At 33.9% G+C, this 21,999-nt stretch overlaps 1 protein-coding gene across 2 annotated transcripts in view; it reads left to right on the forward strand.

Moving 5' to 3' along the window:
• The first annotated feature begins 292 nt into the window (after window positions 1-292).
• Window positions 293-21,999, forward strand: part of C3H12orf50 (chromosome 3 C12orf50 homolog) — a 32,060-nt gene continuing 10,353 nt past the window's right edge. Inside the window, exons 1-7 of one of the 2 annotated variants that reach the window (XM_027929720.2) lie at window positions 293-346; window positions 2,218-2,337; window positions 2,682-2,802; window positions 16,498-16,656; window positions 17,714-17,791; window positions 17,872-17,985; window positions 19,474-19,584. In XM_027929720.2, coding sequence (XP_027785521.1) covers window positions 293-346; window positions 2,218-2,337; window positions 2,682-2,802; window positions 16,498-16,656; window positions 17,714-17,791; window positions 17,872-17,985; window positions 19,474-19,584 — 757 coding nt within the window. Of the gene's footprint in view, window positions 347-2,217; window positions 2,338-2,681; window positions 2,803-16,497; window positions 16,657-17,713; window positions 17,792-17,871; window positions 17,986-19,473; window positions 19,585-21,999 lie in introns of those variants that run through there. The other variant, XM_027929743.3, reaches the window with a different exon arrangement.

The following is a 21,999-nucleotide window of genomic DNA, read 5'->3' on the forward strand; positions in this document are numbered from 1 at the left end:
GTGGGGAAAATTCTGGAAGTTTGAGTTTGTGTGCTTACTAGCAACCACTTTCAACATTTCTGCAAAGCTAGAGAAGGTATCTTCTAATTTAAGTTTATTTAAGAATTATCTATTGTGTAATATACTATCAACAGGAGGTCAATTTTAAAGGAATGCTACTGATAGCCTGAAAGACTGTGGAAAAGAAATTCTTTTTCCCCCTTACACACTGATAGTTCTTATATTTTCATTCCTGCAATTCTTATATATTTATATATAAACAATCATTGGATTAGCAGCAAGAGAGTTGAAAATGGCAGAAGTTGGGAATGACTGCTATTTCTTTTTTAATTCCACATGCATAAAGGTAAATATTGTACAATTTACAGTACTTCACATGCTTAAGCTTTTTAGTAAAATGAAGATATGGCAATAATTTGCATGGCTGAATCAAAATATACTGTTTTCCCACAAGATATTTTATATACTTAAAATCTGAAGTAAAAGTTTATCATGTATTTTTGGTATACTGAATTTCTCTGGGGAAATCTGAGATAATTTTAAATTATGATTGGTTTAAAATTACCCTTATATATGTCAGTTATGTGTCTTTGACTTTTTAATCTCTATGTGGTACTTTTGCTATATTATGGCTCCTTGAGATATCAAATTCCTAATATCACAACATTATATGATATATTGTATTGCTTTGTTTAATGTGATTCCAGTCATATAAATTCAAATAGTTGAATTTATTTAGTATAATAAACCTGTTTCTCTATCTGAAATTTATTAACATAATTACTGAATTTCCTCTGTTAAAAGTATCAGCAAATAATTAAATATTGTGTGAAAGGGGAAATATATTATGAACAAACCAACCAAATATAAAGTTTGTAAAGTTAAGTGGGGAAAATGAGGTTAGGTTTAATGGATCTCATTAAAACCAAATAGATATAGAAACTTGATGTTTGGTACCTCCTGCTTGTGCTAGTCTGAACTCAGTGAAAGGGAAGATGTATTTAGTTTAATATGTTTATCTCCGCTAGGAAATTTGAAGTCAATCTTTTTGACCACAGGAATTAAATTTACTTCTGTCTTCTTTTATGTTCAGATTAAATTGTGGGATGATAAATAATAATAGAATTTATGTTTCAGCTTGGAAAAGAGGTTTTTCTTTTTCTCTGCTTATCACCAAGTACTTAGCACAGAGACTGACGGGTTTTAAGTCCTCAATAAATAATTATTAAAAAATGGCAACCACAATACCTTATGTCACATATTTTATTCTCTTTTTTACACATGAGAAACTGAGCACAGAAAGGGTACATTTTATCTTTGTGGCTATGGGCAAGAAGTAAAACCAGGGATTTCAGATACCAGCTTATCTGACTCCAAAACTTCTGCACACTACCCTTTTAAAACGGAAAGAGAGACAAGCCAAAAATAGAGGGTAGTTAAAAGATAAGAAACAACCAGGAACACGTGTCAAAAGAGGGAAGAATTTAATGGAATATTTTTATTCTATGTCCCTCTTGGCCTGCAGTGTTTTGCAACTGTGGATCTGTGTGTACAAGAACTTAATATTAAAAATAGTAATAGCAGCCCATTGAAATAATCTATATCTGTTTTTGTTGGTACATAAAAGTGTCAGTGTACATATATAGGTATAGGCAATTGTTTGTAGGCTAAGGTCATAAAGCATGTATATTATGCAGCATGACATGGTAATTACTTAAAATTCCACAATAATAGAGTTTAAACTTCTTTCACTTTACCCATTTAAATACACTTACCAGTGCCACCAGAGATTAACAGACGATCTGAAAGGACTGAACAATAGAGATTGTCTCCACAGTTATAATATGGTCGGTGATTCCTAAAATATCTGTCTGCTTTTCTTGGTGTGGTCAGGGGTATCACCAGTCTCCTATCTCCATTTTCTATTCCATAATGCATTCTGTGATTAACTGACAACCAAAGTAGCATTTTGTGAGCAAATTGCAGCTTATTGTATTGTTGAATCATTAGATTTTCTTATCAACTTTCTCACTAAAGGTAGACCCTTTGGCTAAACTGTAGACTTGTGGTCCTGTATGGGTAGTGTGTTTTTGTTGCACTTCTAATTTGATACACTCATAATTCCTTTAAAAATTAGCAACTAATTCTTGTTAAACGCTAACAGAATTTACTGTTTAATATGTTGAGTTCTCTACACTGTTTACTTTTTCTTTGTAGGGTTCCCAGTGCCGATTTCGACACTGTGAAGAAGCCCTTGGCAGTGACACTGTGTGCTCATTATGGAGAGAGAGAAAATGTTTAGATCCACTTTGCAGATTTAGACACATGGAAATGCAGGTAAAATTACTCAGTATCATCATTTTTGTTAAAAGCATCTCATTTCAATAATCTTAAGTTATGCTTTTATGACAGAATAGAAAACAAATGATTCTTCCTCCCGCTATTTAATTTTATGTATTTTTCACTTTGTTCATCTTAAATTCTGAGAAAAAATGGAGAAACATGTTTTTGAAATACCATTGCATCTTTTAAATAGCAAAGCTTAGAAATACTGAAAACCAGAGAACACTTGATTCTAAATCACTAACTGCGGTTATTTTGTCACATTGGTTGTGTGTAGCACATTGTTTTATTGTGAACATGGCATCTAATCCTTGCATCTCCCCCCTTCCTTTGTCTAGCAAAATTGCAGCATTTCATGTTTTTGGGAAACTCAGCCTCTTGGTTGTGTGAAGATCAGTTGTATCTTTTATCACAGCAAACCTCGAAATATCAATGGATTATTTTTGCCACCAAGTAGCAGTGAGTATATCTGTATTCTAATAACCTGGACATACCAGATTATAATCTGGTTTTGGAGTAGTAGCATAGAATGACACATTAAAATACAACAAGGTGAGCAATGTAATTTCGTAGCTAACGGATGGTTTGGGAATATTCTATCAAGAATCATGAGATGAAGTTTAGAATAAGCTAGTAGGAAGCTAAAAGATGACGATAACAAAAATTGAGTTGAACTTTGTGTATGTCGAAAACAGATTAGATCATCTGAAAAATGAAATGACTACTGATCGTACTAAGCAGACCATTACCTGCTTAGTAAGACTTGTACCACAAGTCTACATTTTAGCCAAAGGGTCTACCTTTAGTGACAAAGTAATAAGAAAATCAAAACATCACACATCAGAGCCAGACTCAGAGGTAATAGCTTCATGGATGTCTCCAGTGAATGACGGAAACATGTCTCATGGGTGGGGCCAACAAGGACCTGGCCAATCAACAATTCTGCTTCTACAGAGTGGCTGTCTTCTGCTGTTCTTCCTAAGACTACAGTCGTGAAGCAAATGTAATCCTATTGCTACAAAAGCCAGGGTACAGTTCAACTAAATTATTTAGAGACTCTATTTTCTGGCAAACTACAAGGTAGTTTCTGGAAGGGAAACAGAAGATATACCCAGAAGCTGTAAATGGCAAGAACCTTGCTGAAGAAGTTGGACCTGTCAAGATTTCCTTGACATTTCACTCTCCTGCTATGACTACCAAATTTCTTGGATGGAGTGGCTTTAGAAATTGGTCTTTGGGTATTTGAAGTTTTGGCTTCAGATAATCCTCAGCAGATGGATAATTAAAACTTAGATTCTTCTCTGCCCTCTTCCTCCTCTTTCTCTCTGCTCTCTTTCTCTTTCTCTCTGCCCTCCTCCTCCTCTCCTCTTTCTGCCTCTCCTTTTCTTCCCCTTCGGGCAGTCCCACAGTAAAATCTCTTGGTGGGGGAAAAAAAAAAAACTTAGCTTCTTTTGGTGTGCACTTTTGGAAACCTCTAACCTCATAGTACATCATACATGTAATACCTGATCAATGTTTCCCTTCCTCACTAGACTGTGAACATCACAAGGACGGGAATCATAACTGGTTTCCTTACCATTACTTTGCACAGTTTCTAGAGCAAAGATGCTTCGTAAAACTGGATGTTTGATAGACAAAAGAGGGAAGGATAGATGACTATTGATAGGTGACCTACTGGGATGAAAGTTATTGTGCTTAATTAATTGATCCTATTAATTTACATGTGATATGATTCTACTTCATGAAAATGTATTAAGTTCTTTATATATAGTTAGTGATTGGCTCTCTACTGGTCTATGGATAAAATTAGTATCTTAAAACTAGCTTTTTAAGGACTAAAGTAAAATATTGTATCCCTGGGCAAAGAAAGGGTGGAATGTTTGTGTAACTGACAATTATAGTTTTGAGACAGGGTCTCCTTAACATCACCACCACAAGGTATGCCCTGGACTAAGTGCTATAGTAGGTATATGTTCATAATAAATTAGAAATAAACTCTGAAATTTGAATATAAAATCTTCTGGTTTTTTCTGGACATCTCAATTCAACAGGTGTCAAAGCTTATCTTGACACTTTTTTTTTAAATTTTATTTGTTTGATTTTCACAACTTTATCTCCTCCATTTTCACCTCCTATGAAAATTTTTGTTAATTATCTTGACACTTTTGAAGTAAGCTTTCCCCTCAATAGATCAAACCTTGATCCGTGCACTAGAATCAAGCCCTTCCTCTAAGCATTTCACCTCCTCATGAGAGGGGCATAAGGGGACCCAAAGATTGATAATACCCTGCTTCCCCAAACCTCCTAGACTTGATCTATCAGGGACAAAAGGGCACCCCAGACACTCACCTCACTCTCCAACACAGCTTCCTCATCTCCTCTTATGTGTTTTGAATTCACCAGAAATTCATTCTCTTTTACTTCTGCTTATGTCATAAAGAAACTGACAATAGGAGAGAGAGACTCCTTCTTTTGAGTGACTCACTTCTTTTCCTCTTCTGTCCTTTTCACTCACACCTCCCCAACCTTCCATGGTCAACAGAATTAACTATTTCTTCTCTGAATTTTCCTACTCTGATTTAAGAAAGGTTTTCACCAGGCACTGTGGTGCACGCTTGTAATCCCAGCAACTTGGAAGGCTGAGGCCGGAGGATCACAAATTGGAGGGTAGCTTGGGAAACTTAAGGAGACCCTGTCTCAAAACAAAAAAATAAATAAATAAATAAGGCCAGGGCTGTAGCTCAGTAGAAGAGTGCCCCTGGATGATCAATCCCCATTGCAGGGAGCAATAAATAAATCAGCAAATAAACAAACAAATAAACAAATTTTTAAAAAGAAAGGTTTTTCCTCTGAGGATCCTGCTTTCCTGTAGCGCTATCTTTTCTCCCCACCCTTAAGTACCACTGGACCTACAGGCGAGAGGAGAGATTTCTTTAGTCCTCATTGCCAGTTTCAGATTGTTTTCTGTCACTTCTCTCTCAAACTACAAATGAACTCATAATACTGACTTCCAATCATGCTACATGGTATTCCCCCAACTCCTCATCCCTATTCTTCTAGACTACACGTCCTTACTATACTTTTAGTAGACAACATAAAAGTGGAGCTATTACAAATTATGTGGTATTAAAACACAACTAGTTAAATATCAGTATTTACATTGTGCTATCTGTGCTCTATCTGTGTTGGGTTAAAATTAAAAAAAAATAGGTATTTGAACATGTAACCTGTGAAATTTCTAGAGCTTCTGCTTGATGAATTAAGATTCATCACATGGTCTATATCAAGTAGGTGAGTTGGAGACACAGTAGTGCTATCTAAATTACCAGCTGTACTCTTCCAGTGTGAGGTGCTTTGCTAAAAGCAATTTTTCATTAGTTGATTTGCCTTTGCATATTAGCTCTAAGTACTTAGTGCAATTATCAGGACTCTTGCATGTTTTGATTTTTTTTTGGGGGGGGGGTGCGGTTGTGGGGATATCAAACAACCAATTAGATTTTTTGCAATTTAAACTTAACCTGCTAGTGAATTTAAAAAGATTTTAAACTCTTTTGAGAGATTTAAAAGTTGCCAAACCAAAGATTTTCAAGAAACATTCTAAGTTCTCTGATTATCATTTCAAAGTTTAAAAGCAAATAACTACTAAACCAACTGAGAATGCTACGAAAACATAGTTCAGTAAATATTTACTATAATTACAAAAATTCCCTAAGGGTTTCTGAGTACATTTTCTGTTTTCTTTGCAAGCATAGTAAATGCTTATTCTTTCTCCCACGGTATACATTAGAGGTTAGTGTACTCTGAAAGACCAACTATTCTTAAAACAGTCCTAGATTTTTTTTTTCCTTTTAGGTTATTGACTTTTCAAAAGAGTTTAGGCCAGTTGCTGTGCAGAATATCTTTTTAAGAATTTTTTTTATTATTTTTTGTTTGTGTAATTAAGATTTGAATAAGACTAACTTTTACAAGAATATGCAAAGATAACAATCAGTATATTTTCAAATCTATACAAGTGTTTCTATTGCCCCAACCTAATTATTCTCTGTAGAGTTTCTTAAAGAATTAGTGAAAAGTAAAGAAAAAGAATTAAGAATCTCTGCCCTGTGAATTTTACAAAAATTAGCACCATTTTTTACTCTTTCAAGCACAAGGGAATGATAATGACCAATTTCCATTTGAATAAAAACAATTTGTTTGAATAAAAACAATTTATTTAGCAAGTAATTGACGTATTTATGCAAAAGTTCTTAAAACCTGTGTTGCATTGCAGTTGTATTTTACCCGTGAAAGCTATTTATACAAGAAAATATTGCATTATTAAAATAAAGTACATGACATCTACTTTAAATAATTTGTTTTGAAAATTGATAAAGCACAGATGAAGTTCATGTTTGCAATGTCTGGGCTTGATGTATTGTAATCTATCATAAGTACTAATTGAAACTTTCTTGGTTATAAGCGATTGTGTACCACTAAATGTTTAACAACTGGATCTTACCTACCCATCCTCCCTCACACCCTAAAAATTAAACAAAAAGTTAAATAGTCCTAGTTTGTAGTATTTACCAATTACCAAAGAGCAAATATTTGGCATGGTAGAAATTATGCCCAACTTCAGGCTACCAACGTGACATAAATTAGCAGCAGTATTGATGAAAAATTAACAAGCTGGATGTGGTTGCACACTCCTGTAATCCCATAGTGGCTTGGGAGGCTGAGGCAGGAGATCACAAGTTCAAAGCCAGCCTCAGCAATTTAGAGAGGCCCTGAGAAACTTAGTGAGACTTCTTGTCTCAAAAAAAAAATAAATAAATAAGTGTTGGGGATGTGGCTCTGTGGTTTAGTACCCTTGGGTTCAATCCCCAGAACAACAATAAAATTAAAAATAGGTTCTCATACTGATCTGAGTTCATTTCAGCACACCACTGTTGTAGGAAGAGAAAACAGCTCAATTCAATTTAAAGGAAAAATGGACAGAGCTGACCTTGGATGCAGGGTGAACTATTTGCCTTCCTCCAGGGTGAACTATTTGCCTTCCTCCATATAGTGTAGTTGCCCCAGAAAATCCAGACATAGAACCTGTATAAGCAAAGGTTAAGAACACTGATTCTAGCTTAGACTGGGTTAAAATCTCAACCTGCCACTGCTTTCCAATGTAACCTTGGGCAACTTAATCTCTGTGGCCAAGTTTTTTTCTTCTGTGTGATAAAAATGGCAATAGTACCCATGTCATGGAACTGTATTAGACAATGGATTCATATCTAATAATTTAGGGCTCTCTTCAAAGAGTAAGTTCTTGGTAATTAGCATCATTGTCATCATCATTTTAAATTAGCAATTTTAGAGGAAATTTCCAGTTAAAGCCTTAATATAAAATCTTATCTACTGATGTGAAAAACATGCTCATCCCTAATAATTTTTCAGGTCAGAGGAAACAGCTAATTTCTGGGGTCAAGAAGGCTATCTTTAGTCAAATTAAATTAGAATGGAAATGAGAAAAAGGTGATTCCCCTAAGGAATACTGACAATACTTTATGTAAAATGAAGGAAGCAATGACTACAGAGTAAGGAAAATACAACAAATGCATATTACATAATATTAAAAATATATTGTTTTCAAAAAGAGTTATATGAAATATATCTGATCATACCAAAATTGATCTTAGTTACATAAAACTATGTTTTGGGTAAATCAGGGTAGCAAAAATTGTGTATTTGTATAAATTCATGGAAAGAACATTATACTAAATCCTTAAAATGTAAAGACCATTGATATTTGAGGTCTTCTAGAAAAGTTACTGCAAATCGAAAAACACATAATGATATATATCAAATTCTTAGCACACCATTCATTGTTAGAAAGGTAAACTTAACCAGCAAGTATCTGAAATTTTATGTCCAATTCAACCAATAATTTTATAATCATATTTCTAATTATTTTCTATTCACTCTTTCCAAATCTATCTTTCTCCTTCTGATGTATATTTTAATACAGTGAATGAAAAAGTAATGTGCACTGATCTTTATTTCTGATGAACTATCCACTAAAACATGTTGATTCAATTTTTTCATCATCGCAAAGAATGTAATTTCCAGCATTTTATAGTACTGACATTTAAAAATAAAAGTTTCATCACTCAAGTCTTAAGTTCATCCAATTACATTTAAATTAACATAATGAAACTAGAAAAGAAGCTTGAAATCTTCAAATATAAAGTAAGGAGATAGAAATTTTAATTACAGTGATTTGATCAGTATACATTGTATACATATGTTGAAATATCATATTGTACCACATAAATATGTATAATTATTATTAAAGATTTAAAAAATGTTTAGATGGAAATGCTAGCTATACTGATTTGATTATTATATAACATATATGTATCAAATAATCACATTGTAACCCTTAAATACATAGAATTTAAATAATAATAATTAATAAAAACATAAAATACCATAATAATTTGGTATTTAAAATCTGTTTAAAAATAAAAGTATCAAACAAAATTAAAACAGGTTCTAAAATTTAATTGAAATGTAAAAAGTGAGGAATAGTCTAGACATGCTTAATATAGAGCAGAATGATAGAATTTGTTCAACCAGATATGAAGACCTGTGAAGTGAAGGAGATTAAAAAAACAGCATATAGTGATAAGAAACAGATATACAAACAAATGAAACAGAAGTGACAACTGGAAGCTGACCCCTGCATAGACGGAAACTTGATTTGTAATTGGGTTGTAGAGATAAACAGTGAATGGATGTACCATGATTAATTTATATGCTCCACTTTTACTGAATAGCCTCACAGATGAGGACAAAATGGGTTTAGAGATGTAAAGTGCTTCTGCAATAAATACCTAAACATATGAGAATGGCTTTGGAACTGGGTAAGAGGAAAGAGAGTAACTTTGAATCTGGTAGAAACTGGAAGTGTTCTAAAATAAATATTAGAAAAAGTCTATATTGCTATAAACAGAACACATAGGGCAATTCTGGTGAGGACTCAGAAGAAGAGGAGAACTATATAAACTAAATCTTAGAGATCATTTAACTGCCAAGTAATCATTATCAGAATACTAGTAGAGATATGATGGTTCCATTCTGATAATGTCTAAGATGAAAATGAGGAATATCTTACTGAAGAATGGAGGAAAGACCATCTTTGTGAAAAGTTACAAAGAACTTGTCTGATTAGAAGCCTTGCACTAGAACTTTTAGAAAGCATTTAAAAGTGATATGCCAGGATATTTGGGAGGAGATGTATCTAAGCAAAGTGCTTAGATAATGTGAGATAAAGATAGAGTTTATAACTAAAAGGAAGCAGACATTAAAGATTTGGAAAGTTCTCAGCCTGACAAAGTTGAAAAAGTTTGTTCAGGAGAAAATAGTAGGGGTATGGTCAAGTATCATTTCATTAGGAGATTAGTATGGATAAAAGGAAGCCAGATGCTATTTATCAAGACAATCATCAATGTTACCCCTCTCCCATAACCTGGAGTACTAAGGACTGAGGAGAAAGGGCTTTGGGTACCCATGGCACCTCAGCATTTGCTACCCTGATAATTCAGGTCTCTGTTTTCTGAATTTGAGTGCAGTGCTCCTCAACCACCCTGAATATTGTGCAAGCAGGCCCAGATACAATTCAGGCTGCCCTTCTGAAAGGTACCAGCCATAAGCCTTGGTAGTGACCATATGGTTTTCAGAGGATGCTTCAGAGAGACCCAGACAGCTTGGGCCGTGGAAGAAAGCAACCACTAGGGTAAGGCCTGGTGCCGCTTTGTGGGCAGGCCACCATAGAAAGCTTGCAAAGGGTAATGCCTAGTCGCACTGTAGAGTGGAACCAGCCCTGAGATCCCAGAACTGTAGACCCTGCAATGTTCAATTCCAGCCTTCCAGAGCTGCTGTTGGGTTGTATCTGGTTGGGTTGTGTCTGGCAAAGCTGTGGGTATAAGGAGAAGATGTAAAGAATGAAATCTTGGTGATACAACATCCACCCCAGGGTGTAAAAGGCAGAACATGGATTCAAAGAAGGAGATTGAATGTTTTCTGTTTGGGGTTTTGATTTACTTGGGATGTATTACCACTTTCTTGTTATCTAATTCCTTCCATAGGAATGTCTGTCCTGTACTTGTCTACAATTGTATTTTGGAAATATAGAGCTTCTCTGGTTTTACAGGCTCCTAATTGGAGAGAGTTATATGATTTACATATTTAAATAAAACTCTTGTAGAATTTTGAGTTGATGATAATCAGTTAAAATTTCAGGATGGAAATAACACCTTTAATATATGAGTGGGACAACAATTTTTGGAGCCCAGGACAGTATGTTTATAGTTAGAATATTTGGGTATCTCCAAAATTCATATTGAATCTTCATGTCTGATGCAATAGTATTGAGAGTTAGGGACTTCAGGAGGTGATAGATCTGCAGGGCTCCTCCAACATGAATGGAATACAGGACCATATAAAAGAGGCTTCCCACAGAGTTAGGCCTATTTTGCCATTCTGTCTTCTGCCCTGTGAGGCCATATAGCCTATCTCATCAAGAGGATGCACTAACAGGTGCCGTCTTGGAAGCAGAGACCCCTCACCAGATACCACACCTGACAGCATCTTGATCTTGGACTTTGCACTCACCAGGATGTGAGAAATAGATTTTTGTTGTTTATAAATTGCCTAGTCTTAAGTATTTTATTATTTCAGCACAGATGGATTAAGGCAATTTCTAAAAACAAGTGTCCAGAACTAACATGTTATTCTAGTATTTGCTAAGACACAGACGGTAAACATTTTATAAGCTGAAATAAGATGATGCCTTACTTTATTTATTTTTTTAAATAAATGACAGCAATTTATTTAAAATTCTTATTACACATATACAGCACAACTTTTCATATCTCTGGTTGTATATAAAATATGTTGACACCAATTCATGTCTTCATACATATTCTTTGGATAATGATGTCTATCTCATTCCACCTGCCTTGCTAATCCCCTTCCCTCTTCCTTTCCTTCCCACCCCTCCATCCCATCTAGAATTTATCTATTCCTCCCATGCTCTACCTCCCTACCCACTATGAGTCAGCCTCCTTATGTGTCAGAGAAAACATTCCACATTTGTTTTTTGGGGATTGGCTAACTTCACTTAGCATTATCTTCTCCAACACCATCCATTTACCTGCAAATGCCATGATTTTATTCTCTTTTATTGCTGAGTAAAATTCCACTGTGTACATATGCCACATTTTTTTATCCATTCAAGGATGATGCCTTACTTTAATTAGAAAGGTTCAGGGGTTTTAAATATCTAATAGAAAACCTCTCATCTAGTAAAAAAATCAGTTTAAAAATTTATCCACAGGTTTTATCTAAGATGTCAAGAATAGTTTGGCAATCCTATAAATAATGCTTTGTATAATTAAAAAATTGTGAATCTAGGAATAACTTTTCAAAATGAAGTTGTGAAGAATTGCACAAATTTGTTCTTCAGTGAAATAAACCACAGTTAGTAAAAATTATATATTAAAAATTTAAGTTTCAGCCAGGCTTGGTAGCATACACCTGTAATTCCAGTGGCTCAGGGGGCTGAGGCAGGAAGATCAAGTTTCAAAGCCAGCCTCAGCAACTTAGTGAGGCCCTAAGCAACTCAGTAAGACAGACTCTGTCTCTAAATAATATTTTAAAAAAGTCTGTGGATGTGGCTCAGTGGTCAAGTGTCCTTGGGTTCAATCCCTGATACAAAAAAAAAAAAAAAAAATTAAGTCTCTAGATATTGTCCTAAGGGCATATGGTGAATGATGTAATATTTTTGAAAACCTACTAAATCTCAGTAAGGACAGCAAGTCTGTGATATTAATATGAGCCACAACCTTTTCCTTTTACCACTTCCTACTTATTGTGACACAGCTCTACTCTGAGTGGATCCAGCTACATTAAAAAAAAAAATAAGTTGGACTTCCCCCCCCACATTATATACAAAAAGTAACTCAAAATGGACCAAAGAATGAAATATAAGAAATGAAAGTATAAAACTCTTAGAAGAAGCCTTGGGTTATACAAAACTTCCTGAGCTATGACACCGAAAAGATAAGCAACCAAAGAAAAAATGGATTGAATCTCAAAATTAAAACCATTTTTATTTTAAGAATGCCATCAAGAAAGTGAAAAGAAGTAATCCACTTAAAATTTTTTTTCGTGTTCTATATGATAAGGGATATAAATCTAAAATATATAGAGAAATCTTACAACTGAAAAAATATAAAGACAACCCCATTACAAAATGGTAAAAGGACTGAATAATATTTCAATTATATGTATTCAGAGAAGATACCTATAAATGGCCAAATAAGCACACGAAAAGATGATGATCATCATTAACCTCTAGGGAAATGTAAAGCAAAACAAAATGAAATGTCAATTCACACTAGGATAATTTGTTTTTTTTTTTATTAAAAAGATATACAACAGTCATTAATATGGTATTATGTAAAAATGTGGATGTGTAACCGATGTGATTCTGCAACTTGTATTTGGGGTAAAAAATGGGAGTTCATAACTAACTTGAATCAAATGTATGGAAGATGATATGTCATGAGCTTTGTAATGTTTTGAACAACCAATAAAAAAAAAAAGATAAGTATTGACAAGGATGTGGACAAATTGGAATCTTTATATGTTTCAGTAGGCATGTAAAATAGTGCAGTGCAGCTACTTTGGGAAACATTTGGCAGTTCCACAAAAAGTTGAACACGGAGACATCATATGTTCCAGCTATTCCACTCCTTGATATGTCCAAGAGTTGTGAAAATACTTGTCTATATGTACACAAATGACTGCCTTAACAGTAATTATAACATATAAAAATTAGAAAAAACCCAAGTGCCCATGGTAAATAAATGATTAATGGATAAAATGTGGTATATTCATACAATGTAATGCTATTTGTTGTAAAAACAAATAAAGTGCTCTTATATGCAATAGTATATATGAATTTTGAAAACATGGTAAGTGGAAGAAGTCATTCACCAAAGATCAGATGTTATATGATTCCATTGAAAATAGATATCCAGAATGGGCACATCCTTAGAAACAGGAAAATACATTGGTAATTTTGTATAGCTGTGAGATTGGGAGAAAAAATGATAAGTAACTGCTAATCAGCATGTATTTGTTTTTTGGAGTAATCAAATGTTTTAAAATTGATCATTGAGATGTTTGCACAACTCTGTTAATATACTAAAAACCACTGGGAAAAAATGATGAATTTTACACTTAAAATGATAAATTATATGACGTGAATTATATTGCAATACAGCTTTATAAAAATATGACCCTAACATTTACTGTTTTGATTAATCACTAAGTATTTTCTTTACCACTAATGACAATTCTTGGTAATATATATTGAGAATTAACTAAGACCTTTATGCTTAAATTCATGTTTTGCTTTCAGTTATTTACTAGTCCTTTCAAGAAGGAAATGCAAACCAAAACTACATTAAGTTTTCATCTTACTCCAGTAAGAACTGAATTCATCAAATAATACAGATAATAATAAATACTAGTGAGGACAGGGATAGGGAACATTTTTATACTGTTGGGATCATAAATTATTACAACTATTATGGTAGTCAGTGTGGAGGTTTCTCAGAAGACTAAGATAAAACCACCAAATGACCCAATTCTATTACTTTTTCAGTATTTATCCAAATGAATTTCAGTCAACATGCTATAATAATATATCATATTCATATCCATCACAATTCACTTTAGCCAAGCTATGGAACCATCCTAGGTGGTTAAAATGGAGGTTTATTCTGTCATAAATGAATGACCTTATGTCATTTTCAGGAAAATTAATGGAAATTCATAGCATTATATTAAATGAAATAAATCAGATGCAGAAAGTCAAGAGTTGTATGTTTTCTCTTACATGTGGAAACCAGAAAAAATCTGGGGAAATAAAGAGGGGGAGAATCTCATAAATATAGAGGAAAGACCAGTAGAGAAGAGGAAGGAGATTGAGGGAGGAGGAAGAGGGAGAAAGGGTACTGGTGAATTAAATTGATCAAATTATATACAAAGTATGTACATGTATGAATATGTCACAATGAATCCTGTTATTATGCACAATTTTAATGTACCAATGAAACATTTTTAAAAATAGTGGTATATTCTTTAACAATAGTCCAAAGATGTAAGAAGCAACATTTTCAATAAACATTTTTAATTACTACCACATTTTACTACGCATTTGAATTCATATCATTCCAATATGGATCCCAGTGGCATTTTTTCTAATACTCTGTGTGTTAGTTTTCTATTACTGCTACAACAAATTATCACAAACCAAATGACCTCAATGATTCTGGTTTATTATTCTGTTCTATAGGTTGCAAATTTGACACAGATATCTTTGGGTTAAGGTGTTGGCAGGCTACATTTCTCCTGGATTCTCTGGGAGTTGATTTCTTGGGTCATATCATCTGACCTTCCATTGTTGTGTTTCTTTTCCTGGTTCTCTTCTACTTTCTAAGATTCTTTTTGATTACTTTGGACCTACAGGAATAACCCATGACAATCTGCCAGTTTTAAGGTTAGTTGATTAGCAAACTTAATTCCATCTTCAACCTTAATTTTCCTAGCATATTATACAGCATATGTGGAGGGTTTTGAGATTAGGACAGCTTTGGGTGGGGGAGCATTATTCTCTTCCTCATATCATAATTTTCTCCTGGTAGTATGGTATATAAATCAAGGTAATGAAGACAGCTCTTTTGGTTCATGGTAATTTGATAATCAGTAAAGGAGGATGTGTCTTTAGAGTAATAAATTTCATATAATAAATTTTAGCCTGGGTAAAGGGTAGGCCTTTATTTTGTAAAGCAGAGAAAATGATATTGTGAACTGAGGCCTGTTTTCATGAAAACCAATTATAGTGGAGAAATTTACATGAAAGGTGAGGATCTGGAATAGGATTGATTGCATTTGAACTATTGGAATGGCATGCCCAGCAAACAACTTACCATAATCCAGTGTTTTAATTGGATGGTCATTGATTTAGGTCAGTGGTTTCCACACTTGGCTGTTTTCTTAATTACTGGAGACATTTAAAATGGATATCATATTTCCAGGCTTTAATCCAGACTGCCAAATCAGAAGCTCAGAAAGCAGAGACCCCAAAAGTATTTTGCATCATTTCTTTAGGTGATTCTGATCATTAGCCAGATTTGATAAAAATTGATTTAGAGAAAAAAAGGAACTTGATTTATAATCACAGAAAATCCATGAGTTAGCTAGCTTTATTGTTTTGGGATTAGTTTTCAAAGCTAAAGTGCATTTAAGTAAGACTTAGAGTCTTGGCCACTGTAATCAGTGTCCAGCCAGTAGACAGATCTTGTAGTTATCATTCTTTCATTTCCAGGTTATATCTGCCAGCTGCAAAAACCTAGACTCATTGGATCTTTTCCTTTTTTTTTTTTTTTGGATATAATCTGCCATTATTTTAAGTTCTTTCTTTTTATGAGTCAACCTTTGTTAGGTATTGTAATCTGATAAGCAAATTTTTCTTATCTTTCAGATCTAATATATAATTACAATGACAATTATGATCAGTTTGCATTTGAAGATGTGGAATTACATCCCAGTAAACCTTTGTTTTAATTTTTTTAGTTTTAAGTTGAAGATTCATTAAATACACCCTATCTACCATATATCATAACTTTGCCACACAGTATATGGTGGAATGTCAGTGGGTTACCCCCGTGATTGCGTTGCTGGCCGGGAGCTGTGAGTTGTTATCACTTTAAAAAAGTATCTACTGCTTACTGTTAACCTTGGGAAAAATATCAAAATTTGATGTATGGTTTCTACTGAATTTCTATTTCTTTTACATCATTGTAAAGTTGAACCATCATGTTGGGACTGCCTGTATGCCCAAAAGTTCTGATGTACCAAATGGCCATCTACAGTTTATGAAGTGGCACCTTTTTCATGAGTTGTGGGCAAACTTTTGATATTTATTTTAAAATGGTTTAATCATCTTTCTAAAAAAAAAATATATTTTAACATGAAAGCACTGGTTGGTCATGGAATATACTTACCATAAGAGATGTCTTGAAGAGACTGAAATATTAATTTTCTCTGTAGATACCACACTACAGAAAGAAAGTCAGGAAGGAATTCCACCGGTGAACCACAGTCAGGAACCTCTGAAACCTCAGGATAACATAACACGACCCATTCATCATCCTTTAGTTTTAAAAACTAACTTTGAGGATGAAGAGGAGGAAGGAGAGGAACAAAATGGTTAGTAAACCTTTCATCAGATTATAATGCACATCAAAAACCTGGCAGTATTTTTACATAGTTGTTTGGCTACCAGAGGCTTATGATGTAATAATATATAGGGCAGATTTTGGTGAGAAACTCATTTTAATTTTATTAAATAAATAATTATGTTCTGATCTGTTCATGTCTGCATATGTTTGTGATCATTTGGATTGGAAGGTTGTGCTGCATGATGACTGGAAGATTTCGTGTTTATGTGCAGATGCTTGAAGAGATGCAAATGACCTCTCACATTCATATATAACAACTGTTGCAAAACACATTGATTACATGTGTGTCATCTGTTCATCTGCATATCTATTAATCATCTGTTTGTCTTACAAAGAACCCTTGGCATTATGAAAATCTATAGTTTATAATATATGATGCATTATCATCTGCATTATCCCAGGGGATCCTCACAAGAGTATGAAGAGGATAAGGACACAGGTCTGCCTTTCTTCTTTTCCTCTCTCTCTCTGTTTTTTTATATGGTGCTGGTGATTGAACCCAGGGCCTTGTGCATGAGAGGCAGGCACTCTACCAACTGAGCTATATATCCCCAGCCTCTGCTTTTCCTCTCATAAAACCACAGAACATGGTGTCTGCCAGTATGTACATCCAAGAGAGACATGTAGGAAAATAAACTTCACTCTGTCTCTTCCCTGGAACATGTCCTCCTATGGGTTACAGGCCACCAGTGCCCTTGTGCTTAGGAATGCACAACTATTATTTTTAGCACGTTACATTTCCACATCTATCATTGTACATTTTCCTCCAGACACCATCTCAATGTGTGAGTCTGTGCCTTCAGCTTCTTATATATGATTAGTCATATAGTTTTGTCTTGACTGATTCTAATGTTTAAAATGATAACAATTAGAAACATTTATGAGTATGTGAATTTCTTGATTTTAAAAGCTAAAAAATATAATCTATCCATGAAAACAATATTTGGGATTTTTCTTTCTGATTTACAAATTTTCAGATTATTTGGATTTGGGACAATTTAATTTAAAAAATATATATCCTATAGATGCTTCTAGTTTATGGACAAAGACTCCTGAAGAAATTGAAGAAAAAAGAGCAATAAAGGAGATGTGTTATAAATCTGGTAAGAAATCAAACATTTGTGGATTTTTCAGGACTTGATGTGATGCACATACTAACCATTCTTTTCTTATGGGAGATTAGGTGAATACTATAGATTTCAAACTCCTCCAGATATTTCATCATCAAAAAGCATAGCTCCTACAGTGGAAAAAGAGCTAGAAAAACCTTTGGAAAATGGCAGTGAATTGCAGGAAGGTAAGAAATGAAAAGGCAACATTAAAAGTGACTTGTAAGAGATACTTGGTGTGATAGAAAGTAAATTATTTAGTATAATGTATACTAAATGATAAATAATGCATCAGGTTTGAGAGTGGGAAGGAAGTGTTTTTTACTCACTGACCCAAATTTTCTATGAAAAGCTGCTATTAATGTAATGATATTTTCCTATAGGAGCCACAGAATAGATAGACTTCATAAACACATGGTGACACTACACACCTCATGCAGTAATCCTGTGAGCCATTGGCTTTTACAATCTTATTTGTGAAATAAATCTCCCTGTGAAATAGGTCTAGATTTTTTTCTAAACAGAAAAAGATAACCAAGTCCAAGAAAGTCAAAAAGGGCATCACAGAATAATAGGGTGACAGAGCAAGGCATATTTGTTTATTAAATGAATATGTTCTATATACCAAACAATTTTAGGACAATTCTGGTGGGCAGAATTCTTAGGTTCTGTCTTTCATGGAACTTTTCCTTTGGTGTGGTGAAGCTGACTTTGCTGTTATTGAACATTTTCCCCTTGAAGCGCAGGATAAGAAGAGCATTATGTTCTGGATACCAAACCAGGAACTCAGAGAAATCCATGAATGTCATGTATTTACATGGTTCTTTTGCATTTGCATTTAGGGTAAGCTTAAAAACACATTTTGTAGGAGTAGGAGAGAAGTGAGAGAAGTGAATGCCTCCCTGTTCCTGTGGGGGAAGAGAAAGAGAAGAGAGAGAGAGAGGAGAGAGAGGAAGAGAAAGAGAGGTGCAGAGAGAGAGAGGTGTGTATGTGGTAATGTCTAAGGATCAAGATGACTATAAGAAAGTACAGGATAAACTACCTACTTGCTAATCTGTAAGGGGCAAACTATTTGAAAATATGGCAGTAGGTGGCAGCAACGAACCATCAAACAGATGGCAGAATATGGGAAATATCTGAGGAGGAACAGATTGCAGGCCTGCACTTCAGACAAGAAAAAAAAAAGTTAGCAATAAATATTAAAAATGTAAGATTAAAAATCCACTTATATGTATTTTGCTTTAAAAGATTTTTTAATTTTTAAATAGTTTTAGCTAATCCTTATGCATAAACATTATGTATACACAATAGTGTTAATTTATTTAAATTTTTTAAATTGCCATTTGATTAGTAATACAAATAGGATAATTAATTTGTTTGCTGCTTTGTTGACAGTTACAATGTTTGCTTAAAACTTGTGTATTTATATATTTTTCACTAGATCACAATGCAAACAACGGTTGTATTAGCTTTTTTTTTTTTTTTTTTTTGAGGTGCTGGGGATTGAACCCAAGGCCTTGTACATGAGTTGCATGCACCTCTACCAACTGAGCTATATCCCCAGCCCTGTGTTAGATTTGAATTTATTTACTTTCATCCTGAATTCTATCATTGACTTCTTACTTACTCACCTACTGGTTCCTGGAGTGACTATTTCTTTTCCTCCTTGTTTCTAGGGGATGGTCTTACAGTTCCAACAAAATTTAGCCTATTTGAAAGGCAAGGTGAGATAAAAACATCATTGGATAGGAAACCAAGGACTGACATTGCTACTCTAGAAAATGGAGGTGAGTTAATTTGTAACTAGATGATTCTGAATATATTATCACCACAGGAAATTTTGTGTCATTTTGTTTTTTGGTCTTTTTCATGTGTAATGCAGGGTGTTGGAGGTACATTTGAAAATCAAATGCTTTCAAAGTCTTGTATCTCTAACAAATGTCTCTAGGAATTTATATTCATTGTGCAAGATATTCATTTTTTTGTATTTTTATTAGAACTGATTTTGTGTGTGTGTGTGTGTGTGTGTAGGTTCAACTTCTGGCTCTAACAAATTCAGATATTAAGCATGTTGAACAAGCATTAAAAGCAATAAGCTGGTTGAACAACCATTCCAAAAGAATGTTAACTGTAAATGAAGAGTACAAAATTAAGCATGTGCAATATTATCATAGAACTATAAACACAAGAGGGCCCTAATAAATCCTTTGAGTTAGGCTATGTCAAGACAGATGTATTTAAATATACATATGTATTTTATTTGTGCCAAGGCATCACATCCTAATTGTGTACTGTAACTTAAACATTTTGAAACCTGCCTTTTAGCATAAGCATTTCAGAAAATCCTTCCTCTGACAGAAAATTCTAAGCTTTAACAAAAAGATACAGAGATTTTTGGATAAGGAAAAAAGTTTGTGGCTGGGAGGAAGAATGTGTGAGGGAACAGGAAGGAGTTTAGAAGGTACTGGTAAGGACCAGTGCATCTGAAGCGCATTGGTGATATTTTCTGCAGTTCCAGCTTCAGACATTTTTAGTCATTTTCTTCTGTCAATTCTTTTTTCCTGGTGCCAACACAGTTTGATTCTTTCCTTTCTTATGTCTGCAATAGTTTCAGTCTAAAAATTTCATTTGGGTTTCTTGAAGCAATAAGCTTTAACTGTAAATGAAGAGTACAAAATTCGGACCCACTGCATCCAACCAGCTTTAGTTGTACATTTTGGTGAAATATTATTAAATCATATGATACTTTTTGTTAAAAGGTTATTTTTTACTACTAGTAAAGTGATGTTTTCACATAAAAAATAAACTTTCCTTTATGTTGTGACACCAGGAATGTATTTCCTACTTAATTGGGTCTTAGAAAATGTGAGACTGTCATTGTACTTTTATTACTCTGTATAATAATAATAATGTGAGAGCAATAAGCGATTGAACAACCATTCCAAAAGAATGTTAAGATTCTGTCATTTGGGATAACGGGTTTCCTCATTTCAGGATATTCTTTATTTTTATTTATTTTTTAGTTGTTGATAGACCTTTATTTGTTTTTAAATGGTGCTGAGAATCAAACCCAGTGCTTCACACATGCCAGGCAAGTGCACTACCACTGAGCCCCAGCCCCAGCCCGAGCCCTGTCATAGTCAGACCTGTTGATTCTTTAAGCATTATAATGATCTATGTGTTCCCAGACAGACGAATCTCCTGGGTATTGAGAACAACATAAACATATTTAAGCCTCCAAATTGATAAAATATCCTTCAGAGGAAGAGGATAAAAATTTAAAGTTATGACTGATTAGTCAATATTCAATTTGAAGGAAAACACTTTAGTCTTATTATTTTAATGTTTTATTGAGCTTTGAATTTAATAAAGTATGTAACTCTACTGGTATATAGCTCAATAAAATTTTACATGCATATGCATCCATATATAACCATATTTGTGGTACTACAGAGAGCTTCTCCTTTCCAAGTCAAGGGTCCCTCTTAATTGTAACTACTAATCTGATGTCAGTACCATAGGTTAATTTTGCATTTCCTGACCTTTACAGAAGTTGAAATGCACAGTTTATACTCTTTTAGTTTGAATTCTTTTATTTATCACTAGTTGTATGAGGCTGATCTATGTTGCTCATTATTACAGTAGCTCTTTTACACTGCTGTGTAAATTTCTATATGTATACAGATGTGTGTATGTGAGTGTATATAATGAGAGATAATATGTATACATATACATATATAACATATATTATATGTGCATATACACACAGACACACTGTCAATACACACATACATGCAGTTGATTATTATTATGCATATAGTTATATTCTATAAAGTTGACATGAACACTGAATTAGTGAATATTAAACCACTGCTTCTAGGGGAAATGTGTGCACACACACATATACACATATGTATCTTTCATGGATTAAAATAATTTCTATTAAGTTATAGAAATAACTCATGCTGGTGGAGTCTATTTTCTTTTTTTTTTTTAATCAAATGGAAAACAAAGTTCAGAAGCATTAGGTGACCCTTCTGAGACTGTCCTCACTAAAAGGTGTTGGAACTGGAATTCAAATCCCCCCACCTGCCCTAGAGCTAAATTCTTGTCCATGATGTGCTGTGCCCCCTAATGCCTCCATCCTCCATTCATCTCTGCATGAAAACTAAAACAAAAAGGCTTAGCCTAAAAGCTTATTA

This window comes from Marmota flaviventris, chromosome 3 (genome assembly GCF_047511675.1).
Source record: "Marmota flaviventris isolate mMarFla1 chromosome 3, mMarFla1.hap1, whole genome shotgun sequence".
Lineage (NCBI taxonomy): Eukaryota > Metazoa > Chordata > Mammalia > Rodentia > Sciuridae > Marmota > Marmota flaviventris.